Raw genomic sequence first — 19,852 nt, forward strand, 5'->3', positions numbered from 1 at the left:
CCCCCATTTTCCAGCTGAGGGAACTGAGGATGAGTGGTGGAATCGGGATTAGAACCCAGGTCCTTCTGCTCTAGCCACTAGGCCCCTTCCCACTTAATCCGCCCCCCGACACACAACTTTGTTGCAAAAATCAGCGGATGGGTGCCGCTTATTTGTCCCAAAATCTGGTAGCTGCTCACCCAGAGGTTGGCATTTGGGAGTCTCGGGGGGACGGTCCGGAGTCGGGGCAGGGCAGCGGTCCCGCCCCCGTGCCAACCAGCCCCTCCTCCAGGAGGCCTTCCCAGACTGAGCCCCTTCCTTCCTCTCCCCCTCATCCCCCTCTCCATCCCCCCCATCTTACCTCCTTCCCTTCCCCACAGCACCTGTATATATGTATATACGTTTGTACATATTTATTACTCTATTCATTTATTTATTTATTTTACTTGTACATAGCTATTCTATTTATTTTATTTTGTTAGTATGTTTGGTTTCGTTCTCTGTCTCCCCCTTTTAGACTGTGAGCCCACTGTTGGGTAGGGACTGTCTCTAGATGTTGCCAATTTGTACTTCCCAAGCGCTTAGTCCAGTGCTCTGCACATAGTAAGCGCTCAATAAATACGATTGATGATGATGATGATGAACCAGCCGCGTGCGGGCGCGTGTCTGCCCCCAGCAAATCCTCAACTGCGCCCTGGACGACATCGAGCTGTTCGTGGCCCGACTGCAGAAGGCGGCCGAGGCCTTCAAGCAGCTCAACCAGCGGAAGAAGGGCAAGAAGAAGGGGAAGAAAGGACCTGCAGGTAAGGATAATAATAATAATTATAATAATGGCATTTATTAAGTGCTTACTACGTGCAAAGCACCGTTCTAAGTGCTGGGGAGGTTACAAGGTGATCAGGTTGTCCCACGTGGGGCCCACAGTCTTAATCCTCACTTTCCAGTTGAGGGAACTGAGGCCCAGAGAATAATAATAATGATGATGGCATTTATTAAGCGCTTGCTATGTGCAAAGCACTGTTCTAAGCGCTGGGGAGGTTACAAGGCGATCAGGTTGGCCCACGTGGGGCCCACAGTCTTAATCCCCACTTTCCAGTTGAGGTAACTGAGGCCCAGAGAATAATAGTAATAATAATGATGATGGCATTTATTAAGCGCTTACTATGTGCAAAGCACTGTTCTAAGCGCTGGGAGGGGATACAAGGTAATCAGATTGTCCCACGGGGGGCTCACAGTCTTAATCCCCATTTTCCAGTTGAGGGAACTGAGGCCCAGAGAATAATAATAATAATAATAATAATAATAATGATAATAATAATAATAATAATAATAATGATGGCATTTATTAAGCGCTTACTATGTGCAAAGCACTGTTCTAAGCGCTGGGAGGGGATACAAGGTAATCAGATTGTCCCACGGGGGGCTCACAGTCTTAATCCCCATTTTCCAGTTGAGGGAACTGAGGCCCAGAGAATAATAATAATAATAATAATAATAATGATGGCATTTATTAAGCACTTACTATGTGCAAAGCACTGTTCTAAGCACTGGGAGGGGATACAAGGTAATCAGGTTGTCCCATGGGGTGCTCACAGTCTTAATCCCCATTTTCCAGTTGAGGTAACTGAGGCCCAGAGAATAATAATAATAATAATAATAATAATAATGATGGCATTTATTAAGCACTTACTATGTGCAAAGCACTGTTCTAAGCGCTGGGAGGGGATACAAGGTAATCAGATTGTCCCACGGGGGGCTCACAGTCTTAATCCCCATTTTCCAGATGAGGTCACTGAGGTGCAGAGAAGTGCAGTGACTTGCCCAAAGTCACACAGCTGACGAGTGGGGGAGCCGGCATTTGACCCTATGACCTCTGACTCCAAAGCCCGGGCTCTTTCCACTGAGCCACGCCGCTTCTCCTAGACTGTGAGCCCGTTGTTGGGTAGGGACCGTCTCCCTATGTTGCCTTCCCAAGCGCTTAGTACAGTGCTCTGCACACAGTAAGCGCTCAATACGATTGAATAAATATATTGAATATATTGATTGAATGTATACATGTATATACGTTTGTACATATTTATTACTCTATTTTACTTGTCCATATCTATTCTATTTATTTTATTTTGTTAGTATGCTTGGTTTTGTTCTCCGTCTCCCCCTTTTAGACTGTGAGCCCGCTGTTGGGTAGGGACCGTCTCTATATGTTGCCAAGCGCTTAGTACAGTGCTCTGCACACAGTAAGCGCTCAAAACGATTGAATGAATATATTGAATATATTGATTGAATGTATATATGTATATATGTTTGTACATATTTATTATTTAAATTATTTATTATTAATTTATTTATTTTACTTGTACATATCTATTCTATTTAGTATGTTTGGTTTGGTTCTCCATATCCCCCTTTTAGACTGTGAGCCCGCTGTTGGGTAGGGACCGTCTCTATCTGTTGCCAAGCGCTTAGTACAGTGCTGTGCACACAGTAAGCGCTCAAAACGATTGAATGAATATATCGAATATATTGATTGAATGTATATATGTATATATGTTTGTACATATTTATTATTTAAATTATTTATTATTATTTATTTATTTTGTTTGTACAGATCTATTCTATTTATTTTATTTTGTTAGTATGCTTGGTTTTGTTCTCCGTCTCCCCCTTTCAGACTGTGAGCCCGCTGTTGGGTAGGGACCGTCTCTATATGTTGCCAAGCGCTTAGTACAGTGCTCTGCACACAGTAAGCGCTCAAAACGATTGCATGAATATATTGAATATATTGATTGAATGTATATATGTATATCATCATCATCATCATCAATCGTATTTATTGAGCGCTTACTATGTGCAGAGCGCTGTACTAAGCGCTTGGGAAGTACAAATTGGCAACATATTTATTTATTTACTTGTACAGATCTGTTCTATTTGTTTTGTTAGTATGTTTGGTTTTGTTCTCCGTCTCCCCCTTTTAGACTGTGAGCCCGCTGTTGGGTAGGGACCGTCTCTATATGTTGCCAAGCGCTCAGTACAGTGCTCTGCACGCAGCGCTCAATAAATACAATTGATTGATGGATGGATGGATGGATGGATGAATACGATTGAATGAAGGAGTGATTGAAGGAAGGAAACAGCCCGTTCCCCTCGGGCCCGAGTCCGAGGTGGGGAAAGGGGTGGTGGGCTGGCGACCCCTGGTCACCCCATCCCACCCTGTTCCTCCCCCCCGTCCAGAGGGTGTCCTGACGCTGCGGGCCCGGCCCCCGACCGAGCTGGAGTTCATCGACTGCTTCCAGAAGACCAAGCTGGCCCTGAACCTCCTGGTGAGCCCCCCACCCAACCACCCACCGCCCACTCCCGCCAGGCCCGGCCAGGCTGAGGACCGGCCTGGAGGAGAAGCGACGTGGCCTAGTGGCTACAGCCCGGGCCTGGGACTTAGGAGGTCACGGGTTCGAATCCTGACTCTGCCATTTGTCTGCTGAGTGACCCCAGGCGAGTCGCTTTAAAAAAAAAATGGCCTTTCTTTTAAATGGCATTTTTCAAAATAATAATAATGATGGTGATGGTGTTAGTGGCTAGAGCCCGGGCCTGGGACTCTGCCATTTGTCTGCTGAGTGACCCCGGGCGAGTCACTTTAAAAAAAAAAATGGCCTTTCTTTTAAATGGCATTTTTCAAAATAATAATAATGATGATGATGGTGTTTGTTAGTGGCTAGAGCCCGGGCCTGGGACTCTGCCATTTGTCTGCTGAGCGGCCCTGGGCGAGTCGCTTTAAAAAAAAAAATGGCATTTCTAAATGGCATTTTTAAAAATAATAATAATGATGATGATGGTATTTGTTAAGCACTTACTATGTTGAAAGCACTGTTCTAAGCACTGGGGGGATACAGGGTGATCAGGTTGTCCCACATGGGAAAATGGCCTAGTGGCTACAGCCCGGGCCTGGGACTTAGAAGGTCACGGGTTCGAATCCTGACTGCCATTTGTCTGCTAAGTGGCCCTGGGTGAGTCGCTTTAAAAAAAAAATGGCATTTCTTTTAAATGGCATTTTTCAAAATAATAATAATGATGGTGATGGTGTTTGTTAGTGGCTAGAGCCCGGGCCTGGGACTCTGCCATTTGTCTGCTGAGTGGCCCTGGGCGAGTCGCTTTAAAAAAAAAAAGGCATTTCTTTTAAATGGCATTTTTCAAAATAATAATAATGATGATGATGGTATTTGTTAAGCACTTACTATGTTGAAAGCACTGTTCTAAGCGCTGGGGAGATACAGGGTGATCAGGTTGTCCCACATGGGAAAATGGCCTAGTGGCTAGAACCCGGGCCTGGGACTTAGAAGGTCATGGGTTCGAATCCTGACTCTGCCATTTGTCTGCTGAGTGACCCCAGGCGAGTCACTTTAAAAAAAAAATGGCCTTTCTTTTAAATGGCATTTTTCAAAATAATAATAATGATGGTGATGGTGTTTGTTAGCGGCTAGAGCCCGGGCCTGGGACTCTGCCATATGTCTGCTGAGTGGCCCTGGGCGAGTCACTTTAAAAAAAAAATGGCATTTCTTTTAAATGGCATTTTTAAAAATGATAAGAATAATAATGATGGTATTTGTTAAGCACTTACTATGTTGAAAGCACTGTTCTAAGTGCTGGGGGGATACAGGGTGATCAGGTTGTCCCACATGGGAAAATGGCCTAGTGGCTACAGCCCGGGTCTGGAACTTAGAAGGTCACGGGTTCTAATCCTGACTCTGCCATTTGTCTGCTGAGTGGCCCTGGGCGAGTCACTTTAAAAAAAAAAAGGCATTTCTTTTAAATGGCATTTTTAAAAATAATAATGATGATGATGGTGTTTGTTAGTGGCTAGAGCCTGGGCCTGGGACTCTGCCATTTGTCTGCTGAGTGACCCCAGGCGAGTCACTTTAAAAAAAAATTGGCATTTCTTTTAAATGGCATTTTTCAAAATAATAATGATAATGATGATGGTATTTGTTAGTGGCTAGAGCCCGGGCCTGGGACTCTGCCATTTGTCTGCTGAGTGGCTCTGGGCGAGTCATTTAAAAAAAAAAAAAAGGCATTTCTTTTAAATGGCATTTTTAAAAATAATAATAATGATGATGATGGTATTTGTTAAGCACTTACTATGTTGAAAGCACTGTTCTAAGCGCTGGGGGGATACAGGGTGATCAGGTTGTCCCACATGGGAAAATGGCCTAGTGGCTACAGCCCGGGCCTGGGACTTAGAAGGTCACGGGTTCGAATCCTGACTGCCATTTGTCTGCTAAGTGGCCCTGGGTGAGTCGCTTTAAAAAAAAAATGGCATTTCTTTTAAATGGCATTTTTCAAAATAATAATAATGATGGTGATGGTGTTTGTTAGTGGCTAGAGCCCGGGCCTGGGACTCTGCCATTTGTCTGCTGAGTGGCCCTGGGCGAGTCATTTAAAAAAAAAAAAAGGCATTTCTTTTAAATGGCATTTTTCAAAATAATAATAATGATGATGATGGTATTTGTTAAGCACTTACTATGTTGAAAGCACTGTTCTAAGCGCTGGGGGGATACAGGGTGATCAGGTTGTCCCACATGGGAAAATGGCCTAGTGGCTACAGCCCGGGCCTGGAACTTAGAAGGTCACGGGTTCTAATCCTGACTTTGCCATTTGTCTGCTGAGTGGCCCTGGGCGAGTCACTTTAAAAAAAAAAAGGCATTTCTTTTAAATGGCATTTTTCAAAATAATAATAATGATGATGATGGTGTTTGTTAGTGGCTAGAGCCCGGGCCTGGGACTCTGCCATTTGTCTGCTGAGTGGCCCTGGGCGAGTCACTTTAAAAAAAAAAATAGCATTTCTTTTAAATGGCATTTTTCAAAATAATAATGATAATGATGATGGTATTTGTTAGTGGCTAGAGCCCGGGCCTGTGACTCTGCCATTTGTCTGCTGAGTGGCCCTGGGCGAGTCACTTTAAAAAAAAAATGGCATTTCTTTTAAATGGCATTTTTTTAATAATAATGATGATGGTATTTGTTAAGCACTTACTATGTGCAAAGCACTGTTCTAAGTGCTGGGGGGATACAAGGTGATCAGGTTGTCCCATGTGGGAAAATGGCCTCAGTTCCCTCATCTGTAAAATGGGGATTAAAACTGTGAGCCCCATGTGGGACAACCTGATTACCCTGTAGCCAGTGCTTAGAACAGTGCTTGGCACATAGTAAGCACTTAACAAATACCATTATTATTATTATTTCTTAAGCGCTTACTATGTGCCAGGCACTGTACTAAGCGTTGGAGTGGATACAAGCAAATCAGGTTGGACACAGCCCCTTGTCCCACGTGGGTCTCACAGTCTCAATCCCCATTATACAGTTGAGGGAACTGAGGCCCAGAGAAGTGCCCAAAGTCACCCAGCAGACAAGTGGCTGAGCTGGGATTAGAACCCATGACCTTCTGAGTCCCAGGCCCGGGCTCTAACCACTAAGCCGGGGTTCTCTTCTCTGTGCCTCGACTCCCTCATCTGTAAAATGGGGATTAAGACGGTGAGTCCAACATGCGACAGGGACTGTGTCCAACCCGATTTGCTCGTATCATCATCAGTCGTATTTATTGAGCGCTCACTGTGTGCAGAGCACTGTACTAAGCGCTTGGGAAGTACAAGTTGGCAACACATAGAGACAGTCCCTACCCAACAATGGGCTCACAGTCTAAAAGTGGGCTCGTATCCACCGCAGCGCTTAGTACGGTGCCTGGCACACAGTAAGCGCTTGACAAATACCGCAATTATTATCGTCGGATCCGATGCGATGGCGGGGCCAGCCGGGAATCTGGGCCCGCTGCCGCCTGGATTTGGGAGAGTCTTGGCAAACCCTGAGCAGCGGGTGAGGGTGGGTGGGCGATGCCCGCTGCCGTAACCCCCACCCTCGGTTTCCCCAGGCTAAGCTGAAGAAGCACATCCAGAATCCCAGTGCCTCGGAGCTCGTCCACTTCCTGTTCGGCCCCTTGGAACTGGTGAGTCTCCTCAATCAATCAATCAATCAATCAATCGTATTTATTGAGCGCCTACTGTGTGCAGAGCACTGGACTAAGCGCTTGGGAAGTCCAAGTTGGCAACATACAGAGCCAGTCCCTACCCAACAGTGGGCTCACAGTCTAAAAGGGGGAGACGGAGAACAAAACCAAACATACTAACAAAATAAAATAAATAGAATAGATACGTACAAGTAAAACAATCAATCAATCAATCGTATTTATTGAGCGCTTACTGTGTGCAGAGCACTGGACTAAGTGCTTGGGAAGTCCAAGTTGGGAACGTATAGAGACAGTCCCTACCCAACAGTGGGCTCACAGTCTAAAAGGGGGAGACGGAGAACAAAACCAAACATACTAACAAAATCAAATAAATAGAATAGATACGTACAAGTAAAACAATCAATCGATCAATCGTATTTATTGAGCACTGACTGTGTGCAGAGCACTGGACTAAGTGCTTGGGAAGTCCAAGTTGGCAACGTATAGAGACAGTCCCCACCCAACAGTGGGCTCACAGCCACTGGGCAAGGCCACGGGTGGCAGGCCGGTGCCCCCCCAACCCCCGGACCCCCAATCCCCTCGGCTGGGTCTTGGGGGGTCCAAGCAACCGTTGGGCCCACCGCCCTCTGACCCCGGCGGGGGGCTGGGATCGGCCCTAGATCATCAACAGCTGCGGAGGCCCCAGTGTCGCCAGGATGGTCAACACGCCCCTCCTGTCTCGGGACGCCATCGACTTCCTGAAGGGCCACCTGACCCCCAAAGAGGTGGCCCTGTGGGAAGCTCTGGGGGAGTCGTGGATGCGCTCAAGGTAGGGCGGCCTTGAGGGTGGCGCCGGGGAAGGCGGGAAGGAGGCGAGGGAGCCGGAGTCCAGGCGTCTCTCCGAGGGTCTCCCTGGGGGGCTAGTCACTCGTCTCCCCCCGACTGACCGCCCTCCCTCTCGCCTCCCCAGAGCTGAGTGGCCGCGGGACCCCCCCGTCCCCTTCTACAGCCCCCGGTTCCACAACGGCTGGGAGCCCCCGCTGGAGATCTTGCAGGGGGCCCCCTGGGAAGCGGACAGCGCCCAGTTCCAGGAGGAGGTGGGTGACCCCCTTCTCTCCCCTCGGCCTCCCACGCCGACCCCCTCAATCAGTCAATCAGTCAATCCTGGAGCGCTTACTGTGTGCGGAGCACTGGACTAAGCGCTTGGGAAGTCCAAGTTGGCAACACATAGAGACGGCCCCTACCCATCATCATCAATCGTATTTATTGAGCGCTTACTGTGTGCAGAGCACTGGACTAAGCGCTTGGGAAGTCCAAGTTGGCAACACATAGAGACGGCCCCTACCCATCATCATCAATCGTATTTATTGAGCGCTTACTGTGTGCAGAGCACTGGACTAAGCGCTTGGGAAGTCCAAGTTGGCAACACATAGAGGCGGCCCCTACCCAACATCATCAATCGTATTTATTGAGCGCTTACTGTGTGCAGAGCACTGGACTAAACGCTTGGGAAGTCCAAGTTGGCAACACATAGAGGCGCCCCCTACCCATCATCATCGATCGTATTTATTGAGCGCTTACTGTGTGCAGAGCACTGGACTAAGCGCTTGGGAAGTACAAGTTGGCAACACATAGAGGCGGCCCCTACCCAACATCATCAATCGTATTTATTGAGCGCTTACTGTGTGCAGAGCACTGGACTAAGCGCTTGGGAAGTCCAAGTTGGCAACACATAGAGGCGGCCCCTACCCAACATCATCGATCGTATTTATTGAGCGCTTACTGTGTGCAGAGCACTGGACTAAGCACTGGGGAAGTACAAATCGGCAACATCTAGAGACAGTCCGTACCCAACAGTGGGCTCGCAGACTAGAAGGGGGTGACAGAGAACAAAACAAAACATATTAAAATAATAGAATAGATATGTACAAGTAAAATAGAGTAATAAATCCGTACAAGCATATTCATTCATTCATTCATTCAATCGTATTTATTGAGCGCTTACTGTGTGCAGAGCACTGGACTAAGCGCTTGGGAAGTACAAGTCGGCAACATGTAGAGACGGTCCCTCCCCAACAACGGGCTCACAGTCTAGAGGGAGGAGACAGACAACAAAACACGTGCCTCAGTTACCTCATCTGCAAAATGGGTATTATTGTTATTATTATCATAGTCATTGCTATTAATTAATAACGCTCCATAATTCTTCATTAATAATTATTAATTGATTGAATAATTAACTGATGAATGGTATTCTATATTAATAATAATAATAATAATAATAAGACTATGAGCCCCATGTGGGACAGGGACTGTGTCCAACCCAATTACCTTGAATATGCCCCAGCATTTAGAACAGTGCTTGGCACATGATAATAATCATGGCATTTATTAAGCGCTTACTCTGTGCCAAGCACTGTTCTAAGCGCTGGGGAGGTTACAAGGTGATCAGGGTGTCCCTCAGGGGGCTCACAGTCTTAATCCCCATTTTACAGATGAGGTAACAGGCACAGAGTAATAATAATAATAATAATAATAATAATAATAATGACATTTATTAAGCGCTTACTATGTGCAAAGCACTGTTCTAAGCACTGGGGAGGTTACAAGGTGATCAGGTTGTTCCACGTGGGGCTCACAGTCTTAGTCCCCATTTTACAGATGAGGGAACTGAGGCACAGAGAAGTTAAGTGACTTGCCCGAAGTCACCCAGATGACAAGTGGCAGAGCCGGGATTTGAACCCATGACCTCTGACTCCAAAGCCCGGGCTCTTAGTTAAGTGACCTGCCCAAAGTCACACAGCTGACAATTGGCGGAGTCGGGATTTGAACCCATGACCTCTGCCTCCAAAGCCCGGGCTCTTTCCACTGAGCCACGCTGCTTCTCACATAGTAAGCACTTAACAAATGCCGCTTTATTATTGTGTGTCCCCAAGTGTTCAGTCAGTACCTAGTAAGTGCTCAGTCAGTCATATTTATTGAGCACTTACTGTGTGCAGAGCACTGTCCTAAGCACTTGGGAGAGTACGGTATAATAACGGGCACATTCCCTGCCCACAGCAAGTTTACAGTGTAGAGGGGGAGACTCAGCCGGTGTCTACAGTGAGTGCTCAGTCTTAAACTCAGTAAGTACTCCATCCATCATTCAGTCAGTCGTATTTATTGAGCGCTTACGGTGCGCAGAGCACTGAACTAAGCGCTTGGGAGAGGACACTAGAACAATAAATAGCATGGCTCAGTGGAAAGAGCCCGGGCTTGGGAATCAGAGGTCATGGGTTCTAATCCCAGCTCCGCCACATAATAATAATGTTGGCATTTGTTAAGCGCTTACTATGTGCGAAGCACTGTTCTAAGCGCATGGGGGGTTACAAAGTGATCAGGTGTCTGCTGCGTGACCTTGGGCAAGTCACTTCACTTCTCTGAGCCTCAGTGACCTCATCTGTCAAATGGGGATGAAGACTGTGAGCCCCCCATGGGACAACCTGATGACCTTGTATCCCCCCAGCGCTTAGAACAGTGCTTGGCACAAAGTAAGCGCTTAACAAATGCCATCATCATCATCATCATCAATCGTACTTATTGAGCGCTTACTGTGTGCAGAGCACTGTACTAAGCGCTTGGGAAGTACAAGTTGGCAACGTAATTATTATTATTACTAAACGGGGTTACACGCCCTCCCCACAATGAGCTGACAGTCTAGAGGCAGGAAGACAGACATCCATACTGATAAATTATAGTCAGGGCCAGTGTTTGGGGGGCTCTGAGGGGCTTCGGGGTGGTCACAGAGAGGTGGTGGGGGGCTCTTGGGGGCTTCAGGACCCCTCCTCAGCAACGCTGTCCGCCCACTGGCTTTCATTCATTCATTCATTCATTCATTCAATGGTATTTATTGAGCGCTTCCTGTTTGCAGAGCACTGTACTAAGCGCTTGGGAAGTCCAAGTTAGTAACACATAGAAACGGCCCCTACCCAACAGCGGGCTCGCAGTCTAGAAGGAAGCAGCGTGGCTCAGTGGCAAGAGCCCGGGCTTTGGAGTCAGAGGTCGTGGGTTCAAATCCCGGCTCTGCCAATAGCCAGCTGTGTGACTTTGGGCAAGTCACTTCACTTCTCTGGGCCTCAGTTCCCTCATCGGTAAAATGGGGATTAAGACTGCGAGCCCCCTGTGGGACAACCTGATCACCCTGTAACCTCCCCAGCGCTTAGAACAGTGCTTTGCACATAGTAAGCGCTTAATAAATGCAATCATTGTTATTATTATTATTAGAAGGGGGAGACAGACAACAAGACAATGCAGATTAACAAAATAAAATAAATAGAATAGCAAATGTGTACAAGTAAAATAAATAAGAGTAATAAATCTGTACGCAGGCGTCGCCGAAGCGCATCCAGGCGCCGGAACCCATGGCCGGCGGGGACTCCTTCCAGCCAGGAGCCTCTTCCCACTCTTCCAGGTGAGATGGACGCCACTTCTCATCAATCGTATTTATTGAGCGCTTACTATGTGCAGAGCACTGTACTAAGCGCTTAAGTGCTTACTATGTGTACTATGTACTTCTGCTGCCCCCCATCCCTCCCACCCGCCCTCCCAACATGGGAGCATCCCCGGGGCAGGGGACAGGTGAGCTCGGAGCACTTAGTACGGTAAGCACTCATTAAATACCACGTCCAAGCGCTTAGTACAGTGCTCTGCACGCAGTGAGCGCTCAATAAATATCACTGAATAAATGAATGAATTGATTGAGGGTACTGACTGATTGGAAGTCACTCATTAAGTCCCATGTCCAAGCGCTTAGTCCAGTGCTCTGCGCACAGTGAGCACTCAATAAATATGAGTGAATAAATGAGTGAATTGATTGAGGGGACTGACTGATTGGAAGTCACTCATTAAGTACCATGTCCAAGCACTTAGTACAGTGCTCTGCGCATAGTGAGCGCTCAATAAACAGGGTTGAATAAATGAGTGAATTGATTGAGGGGACTGACTGATTGGAAGTCACTCATTAAGTACCATGTCCAAGCGCTTAGTACAGTGCTCTGCGCACAGTGAGCGCTCAATAAATATGATTGAATAAATGAGTGAATTGATTGAGGGGACTGACTGATTGGAAGTCACTCATTAAATACCATATCCAAGCGCTTAGTGCAGTACTCTGCGCACAGTGAGCGCTCAATAAATATGATTGAATAAATGAGTGAGTTGATTGAGGGGACTGACTGATTGGAAGTCACTCATTAAATACCATATCCAAGCGCCTAGTACAGTGCTCTGCACACAGTGAGCGCTCAATAAATATGAGTGAATAAATGAGTGAATTGATTGAGGGGACTGACTGATTGGAAGTCACTCATTAAAAACCATGTCCAAGCGCTTAGTCCAGTGCTCTGCGCACAGTGAGCGCTCAATAAATATGATTGAATAAATGAGTGAATTGATTGAGGGTACTGACTGATTGGAAATCACTCATTAAGTACCATGTCCAAGCGCTTAGTCCAGTGCTCTGCGCACAGTGAGCGCTCAATAAATATGATGGAATAAATGAGTGAATTGATTGAGGTGACTGACTGATTGGAAGTCACTCATTAAATACCATGTCCATTGCTTAGTCCAGTGCTCTGCGCACAGTGAGCGCTCAATAAATATGATGGAATAAATGAGTGAATTGATTGAGGGGACTGACTGATTGGAAGTCACTCATTAAATACCATATCCAAGCGCTTAGTCCAGTGCTCTGCTCACAGTGAGCGCTCAATAAATATGATTGACTAAATGAGTGAATTGATTGAGGGGACTGACTGATTGGAAGTCACTCATTAAATACCATATCCAAGTGCTTAGTCCAGTGCTCTGCGCACAGTGAGCGCTCAATAAATATGATTGAATAAATGAGTGAATTGATTGAGGGTACTGACCGATTGGAAGTCACTTCCCTTCTCTGGGCCTCAGTTCTCTCATCTGGAAAATGGGGGTGAAGACTGTGAGCCCCACGCGGGACAGGGACTGTGTCCAGCCTGATTAACTGGTATCTGATTCAGTGGGTAGAGCCCGGGCGTGGGTGTCAGAAGGTCCAATCAATCAATCAATCGTATTTATTGAGCGCTTACTGTGTGCAGAGCACTGTACTAAATGCTTGGGAAGTCCAGGTTGGCAACATATAGAGACGGTCCCCACCCAACAGTGGGCTCACAGTCTAGAAGGGGGAGAGGGTTCAGGGTTCTAATTCTGGCTCCTCCACTTGTCTGCTGTGTGACCTTGGACAAGTCACTTCACTTCTCCGGGCCTCGGTTACCTCATCTGTAAAATGGGAATTAAAATCATGAGCCCCTTGTGGGACAGGGACTGTGTCCAAACTGATTACCTTGCATCTACCCCAGAGCTTAGAACAGTGTATGGCACATAGTGAGCGCTTAACAAATGCCATAATTATTATTGTCATCTACCCAGGCACTTAGAACAACAGTTGGCATATAATGATGATGATGGCATTTGTTAAGCACTTACTATAATGATGGTATTTGTTAAGCACTTACTATGTGCAAAGCACTGTTCTAATAAATCAATCAATCAATCATATTTATTGAGCGCTTACTGTGTGCAGAGCACTGTACTAAGCGCTTGGGAAATACAAGTTGGCAACATATAGAGACGGTCCCTACCCACAGTGGGCTCATAGTCTTTCTAAGCGCTGGGGGGATGCAAGGTGATCAGGTTGTCCCCCGGGGGGCTCACAGTCTTCATCCCCATTTTCCAGATGAGGGAACTGAGGCCCAGAGAAGTGAAGTGACTTGCCCAAAGTCACACAGCTGACAATTGGCAGAGTCGGGATGTGAACCCGTGACCTCTGACTCAAAAGCTCAGGCTCTTTTAATAATAATAATAGTAATAATGGCATTTATTAAGCGCTTACTATGTGCAAAGCACCGTTCTAAGCGCTGGGGAGGGGAAACAAGGTAATGAGGTTGTCCCATGTGGGGCTCCCAGTCTTCACCCCCATTTTACAGATGAGGGAACTGAGGCTCAGAGAAGTGAAGTGACTTACCCAAGGTCACGCAGCAGACATGTGGCAGAGCCGGGATTCGAACCTGTGATCTCTGACTCCAAAGCCCGGGCTCTTTTCCACTGAGCCACGCTGCTTCTCTATTTGCAGAGCACTGTTCTAAGGCGCTGATAAGCGCTTAACAAGCACCATTATTATTATTATTACTATTATTATTAATTCATTCATTCATTCATACTTATAGAGCGCTTACTATGTGCAGAGCACTGAACTAAGCGCTTGGGAGAGGACAATAAAACTGTAAATAGACACATTCCCTGCCCATGTTTGGTAGGGATTGTCTCTATCTGTTGCCGAATTGTACTTGAGAAGCAGCAGTGGCTCAATGGAAAAGAGCCAGGGCTTTGGAGTCAGGGGTCATGGGTTCAAATCCCGCCTCCGCCACTTGTCAGCTGTGTGACTTTGGGCAAGTCACTTAACCTCTCTGTGCCTCAGTTACCTCATCCGGAAAATGGGAATTGAGACTGTGAGCCCCCCGTGGGACAACCTGATCACCTTGTAACCCCCGCAGCAGTTAGAACAGTGCTTTGCACGTAGTAAGCGCTTAATAAATGCCATCATTATTATTATTACTTTCCAAGCACTTAGTACAGGGCTCTGCACACAGTAAGCGCTCAATAAATATGATTAATGAATAATAATGATGGCATTTATTAAGTGTTTACTATGTGCAAAGCACTGTTCTAAGCGCTGGGGGGGATACAAGGCGATGAGGTTGCCCCACGTGGGGCTCACAGTCTTCATCCCCACTTTACAGATGAGGGAACTGAGGCCCAGAGAAGTGAAGTGACTTGCCCAAAGTCACACAGCTGGCCAGTGGCAGAGCCGGGATTTGAACCCATGACCTCTGACTCCAAAGCCCGTGAGCTTACAGTATAGAGCTCTGCACACTGTAAGCGCTCAATAAATACGATTGATTGACTGATAGAGGATTGATTAACTGATTGATTGATCTGGGACTGGTCCCCACTCTTCCCAGAGGACCTGATGATCTTGTAGATAATAATAATAATAATAATGATGGTAATTGTTAAGCGCTTACTATGGGCAAAGCACTGTTCTAAGCATTGTATCTACCCCGCCGCTTAGTACAGTTCTAGGCGCATGGGTAGCGCTTAACAAATAGCACAATTATTGCTATTATTGCAATTATTGCCATTATTATTGCCATTATTGCAATTATTGCCATTATTGCAATTATTGCAATTATTATTGCAATTATTATTGCAATTATTGCCATTATTATTGCAATTATTATTGCAATTATTGCAATAATTATTGCAATTATTGCCATTATTATTGCAGCATTGCCCTGCTCCTTAGTCTGCTGGTTCCCGCGCCCCAGACACTCCGTCCTTCTAAGTTTTCTAGGTTCCTATGTTTTTCTGAGACCCAGAAACGCTTCTCATTTTCCGTCTGGAAGGGTCGAGTCATTCCGGCGGGATTCAAATAGCGTGCGGAGTGTGAACGTGTGTAAACGGGTGTGGGTGTGTGCGGGAGTGGGTTATGTGTGTGTAACTTGTGTGTACGTGTGTGTATGTACATGTGTGGGTCAGCTTCTCAACCCTCCTGTTCTGAACAATCAATCAGCCCACTGTATTTTTTTAAGCACATACTGTGTGCAGAGCACCGTACTAAGCGCTTGAGAGAGTAGGGAATTAATAATAATAATAATTGTGGTATTTGTTAAGCGCTTACTATGTTCCAGGCACTGTATTAAACGCTGGGGCGGACACAAAGCGAATTGGGTTGGACACTTTTAGACTGTGAGCCCACTGTTGGGTAGGGACTGTCTCTATATGTTGCCAATTTGTACTTCCCAAGCGCTTAGTACAGTGCTGGGCACACAGTAAGCGCTCAATAAATACGATTGATGATGATGATGACAAAGTCCGTGTCCCACTTGGGGCTCACAGTCTCAAGCCCCACTTTGCAGATGAGGGAACTGAGGCACTGAGAATCAATCAATCGTATTTATTGAGTGCTTACTGTGTGCAGAGCACTGTACTAAGCGCTTGGGAAGTACAAGTTGGCAACATATAGAGACGGTCCCTACCCAAGAAGCAAAATGACTTACCCAAGGTCACCCAGCAGCCAAGCAGAGGAGCCGGGATTAGACCCCGTGACCTTCTGACCCCTAGGCCTGTGTTCTAGCCACGACATTCATTCAATCGTATTTACTGAGCGCTTACTGTGTGCGGAGCACTGTACTAAGCGCTCATGCTGCTTCTTCTTAATAACAATGGTGTTTGTTAAGCGCTTACTATGTGCCAATCAATCAATCAATCAATCAATCGTATTTATTGAGCACTTACTGTGTGCAGAGCACTGTACTAAGCGCTTGGGAAGTACAAGTTGGCAACATATAGAGACAGTCCCCACCCAACAGTGGGCTCACAGTTTAGAAGGGGGAGAGCACTGAGGTCGATCCAAGGTAATCGGGTTGTCCCACGTGGGGCTCACGGTCTTCATCCCCATTTTCCAGATGAGGGAACTGAGGCCCAGAGAAGCGACTTGCCCAATGTCACCCAGCTGACAAGTGGCGGAGCCGGGATTAGAACTCATGACCTCTGACTCCCGAGCCCGGGCTCTTTCTGCCAAGCCACGCTGCTTCTCATTATTATTGCACTTGTTAAGCGCTTAGTAATGATGGCATTTATTAAGCACTTACTATGTACAAAGCACTGTTCTAAGTGCTGGGGAGGTTACAAGGTGATCAGGTTGTCCCACGGGGGGCTCACAGTCTTCACCCCCATTTTCCAGATGAGTGAACTGAGGCCCAGAGAAGTGAAGTGACTTGCCCAGAGTCACCCAGCTGACAATTGGTGGAGCCGGGATTTGAACCCATGACCACTGACTCCAAAGCCCGGGCTCTTTCCACTGAGCCACGCTGCTTCTCTTAGTCCGTGCCAAGCACTGTTCTAAGCAATCAGTCAATCAGTGAATCAATCAATCGTATTTATTGAGCCCTTACCGTGTGCAGAGCACTGTACTAAGCGCTTGGGAAGTACAAGCTGGCAACATATAGAGACAGTCCCTACCCAACAGTGGGCTCACAGTCTAGAAGGGGGAGACAGAGAACAAAACCAAACATATTAACAAAATAAAATAAATAGAATAGATATGTACAAGTAAAATAAATAGAGTAGTTCATTCATTCATTCAATTGTATTTATTGAGCGCTTACTGTGTGCAGAGCACTGTACTAAGCGCTTGGGAAGTACAAGTGGGCAACATATAGAGACGGTCCCTACCCAACAGTGGGCTCACCGTCTAGAGTAATAAATATGTACAAACATATATACATATATACAGGTGCACTGGAGCATCAGGTTTCATTCATTCATTCATTCATTCAATCGTATTTATTGAGCGCTTACTGTGTGCAGAGCACTGGACTAAGCGCTTGGGAAGTCCAAGTGGGCAACATCTAGAGACGGTCCCTACCCAACAGCGGGCTCACAGTCTAGAAGGGGGAGACAGAGAACAAAACCAAACATATTAACAAAATAAAATAAATACAATAGATATGTACCAGTAAAATAGAGTAATTCATTCAATCAGTCAATCAATCAATCGTAGTTATTGAGTGCTTACTGTGTGCAGAACACTGTACTAAGCGCTTGGGAAGTACAAGTTGGCAACATATAGAGACGGTCCCTACCCAACAGTGGGCTCACAGTCTAGAGTAATAAATATGTACAAACATATATACATATATACAGGTGCACTGGAGCATCAGGTTTCATTCATTCATTCAGTTGTATTTATTGAGCGCTTACTGTGTGCAGAGCACTGGACTAAGCGCTTGGGAAGTCCAAGTGGGCAACATCTAGAGACGGTCCCTACCCAACAGTGGGCTCACAGTCTAGAGTAATAAATATGTACAAACATATATACAGGTGCACTGGAGCATCAGGTTTCATTCATTCATTCATTCATTCAATCGTATTTATTGAGCGCTTACTGTGTGCAGAGCACTGTACTAAGCGCTTGGGAAGTACAAGTTGGCAACATTTAGAGACGGTGCCTACCCAACAGTGGGCTCACAGTCTAGAAGGGGGCACAGAGAACCCAGCCCTTCTGAATTCCAGGCCCGGGCAGCAGCCACGAGGCCGTACTGCAGCTTGCGTGGCTCAGTGGAAAGAGCCCGGGCTTTGGAGCCAGAGGTCCTGGGTTCGAATCCCGACTCCGCCCCACGTCTGCTGTGTGACCTTGGGCAAGTCACTTCACTTCTCTGGGCCTCAGTTCCCTCAGCTGGAAAACGGGGAGGAAGACTGGGAGCCCCACGTGGGGCAAACTGATGATCTTGTATCTACCCCCAGCGCTTAGAAAGGTGCTTTGCACATAGTAAGCGCTTAACAAATGCCAGTTTTAGTATTATTATTATTATTCCACGGCCGCTACTGCTCGGCGCTCTGCAGCAGGAGCCGAGTGACACAGTTTCTGGTCCCTGGTGTCCGGGAGTGAGTGCCAGCAGCGGCGGACTAGTTTCTGGGGTCCCCCGGGGTAGGGACGGGGAGCCAATCGAGGCAGGGCGATGCCAGCGTGGCGAGAGGGGGCCGGGGGCGCGTTCGGGGGGCAGGGAGCGGAGCGGACCCCCGCCAGCTGCCAGTCCGGTGCCCGGCAGGAGCTACGAGCCGCCGCCGCCGTCGTCGTCGTCGCCGCCGGGGATGGCCAGGTTCGCCAAGATCAGATACGACTTCACTGCCCACAACGCCAACGAGCTGTCGGTGCTCAAAGACGAGGTGCTCGAGGTGAGGCCCTCCCTTGTTTTGGTCTGTCTCCCCCTTCCCAAGCGCTTAGCACAGTGCTCCGCACGCAGTAAGCGCTCAATAAATACGATTGGATGAATGCATGAATGGATGTTGCCAACTTGGACTTCCCAAGCGCTTAGTCCAGTGCTCCGCGCACAGTAAGCGCTCAATAAATACGATTGGATGAATGCATGAATGGATGTTGCCAACTTGGACTTCCCAAGCGCTTAGTACAGTGCTCTGCACACAGTAAGCGCTCAATAAATACGATTGGATGAATGAATGAATGGATGTTGCCAACTTGGACTTCCCAAGCGCTTAGTCCAGTGCTCCGCGCACAGTAAGCGCTCAATAAATATGATTGGATGAATGAATGAATGGATGTTGCCAACTTGGACTTCCCAAGCGCTTAGTACAGTGCTCTGCACACAGTAAGCGCTCAATAAATACGATTGATTGATTGATTGATTGATTGATTCACCGGGCCCTTGCCCCACCCTGCCTGCCCCTCACTCTGCCCCCTCCTCGCCCTTCTCTTCCTCCTCTCCCGCTCCATTTCCTCCCCTCATCCCCCCACTCTCCAGCCTCCCCCTTCGCTTCATTCATTCATTCATTCATTCATTCAGTGGTATTTATTGAGCTCTTACTGTGTGCAGAGCACTGTACTAAGCGCTTGGGAAGTCCAAGTTGGAAACATATAGAGACGGTCCCTACCCAACAGTGGGCTCACAGTCTAGAAGCTTCCTCTTCCCCCTCCTCTCTCCTTCCTCACCGTCGTCATTGCAGAGAAGCAGCGTGACTCAGTGGCAAGAGCCCGGGCTTGGGAGTCCGAGGTCATGGGTTCGAATCCAGGCTCCGCTACTTGTCAGCTCTGTGACCTTGGGCAAGCCACTTAACTTCTCTGAGCCTCAGTTCCCTTACATCTGTAAAATGGGGATTAAGACTGTGAGCCCCCCGTGGGACCTGATCACCTTGTAACCTCCCCAGCGCTTAGAACAGTGCTTTGCACATAGTAAGCGCTCAACAAATACCATCATTATTATTATTATCCCCCCACTCTCCGTCCTCCCC

At 47.1% G+C, this 19,852-nt stretch overlaps 1 protein-coding gene across 2 annotated transcripts in view; it reads left to right on the forward strand.

The window, feature by feature from the left end:
* The window catches only part of EPS8L2 (EPS8 like 2), a 112,736-nt gene that overhangs the window by 73,607 nt on the left and 19,277 nt on the right, over positions 1 to 19,852 (forward strand). For both annotated transcript variants that reach the window (XM_038764862.1, XM_038764863.1), the window contains 7 exons: positions 656 to 782; positions 3,211 to 3,299; positions 6,896 to 6,970; positions 7,651 to 7,799; positions 7,941 to 8,067; positions 11,338 to 11,420; positions 18,655 to 18,781. In XM_038764862.1, coding sequence (XP_038620790.1) covers positions 656 to 782; positions 3,211 to 3,299; positions 6,896 to 6,970; positions 7,651 to 7,799; positions 7,941 to 8,067; positions 11,338 to 11,420; positions 18,655 to 18,781 — 777 coding nt within the window. The remainder of the gene's footprint in view (positions 1 to 655; positions 783 to 3,210; positions 3,300 to 6,895; positions 6,971 to 7,650; positions 7,800 to 7,940; positions 8,068 to 11,337; positions 11,421 to 18,654; positions 18,782 to 19,852) is intronic.

Source organism: Tachyglossus aculeatus, chromosome 22 (genome assembly GCF_015852505.1).
Source record: "Tachyglossus aculeatus isolate mTacAcu1 chromosome 22, mTacAcu1.pri, whole genome shotgun sequence".
Classification (NCBI taxonomy): domain Eukaryota; kingdom Metazoa; phylum Chordata; class Mammalia; order Monotremata; family Tachyglossidae; genus Tachyglossus; species Tachyglossus aculeatus.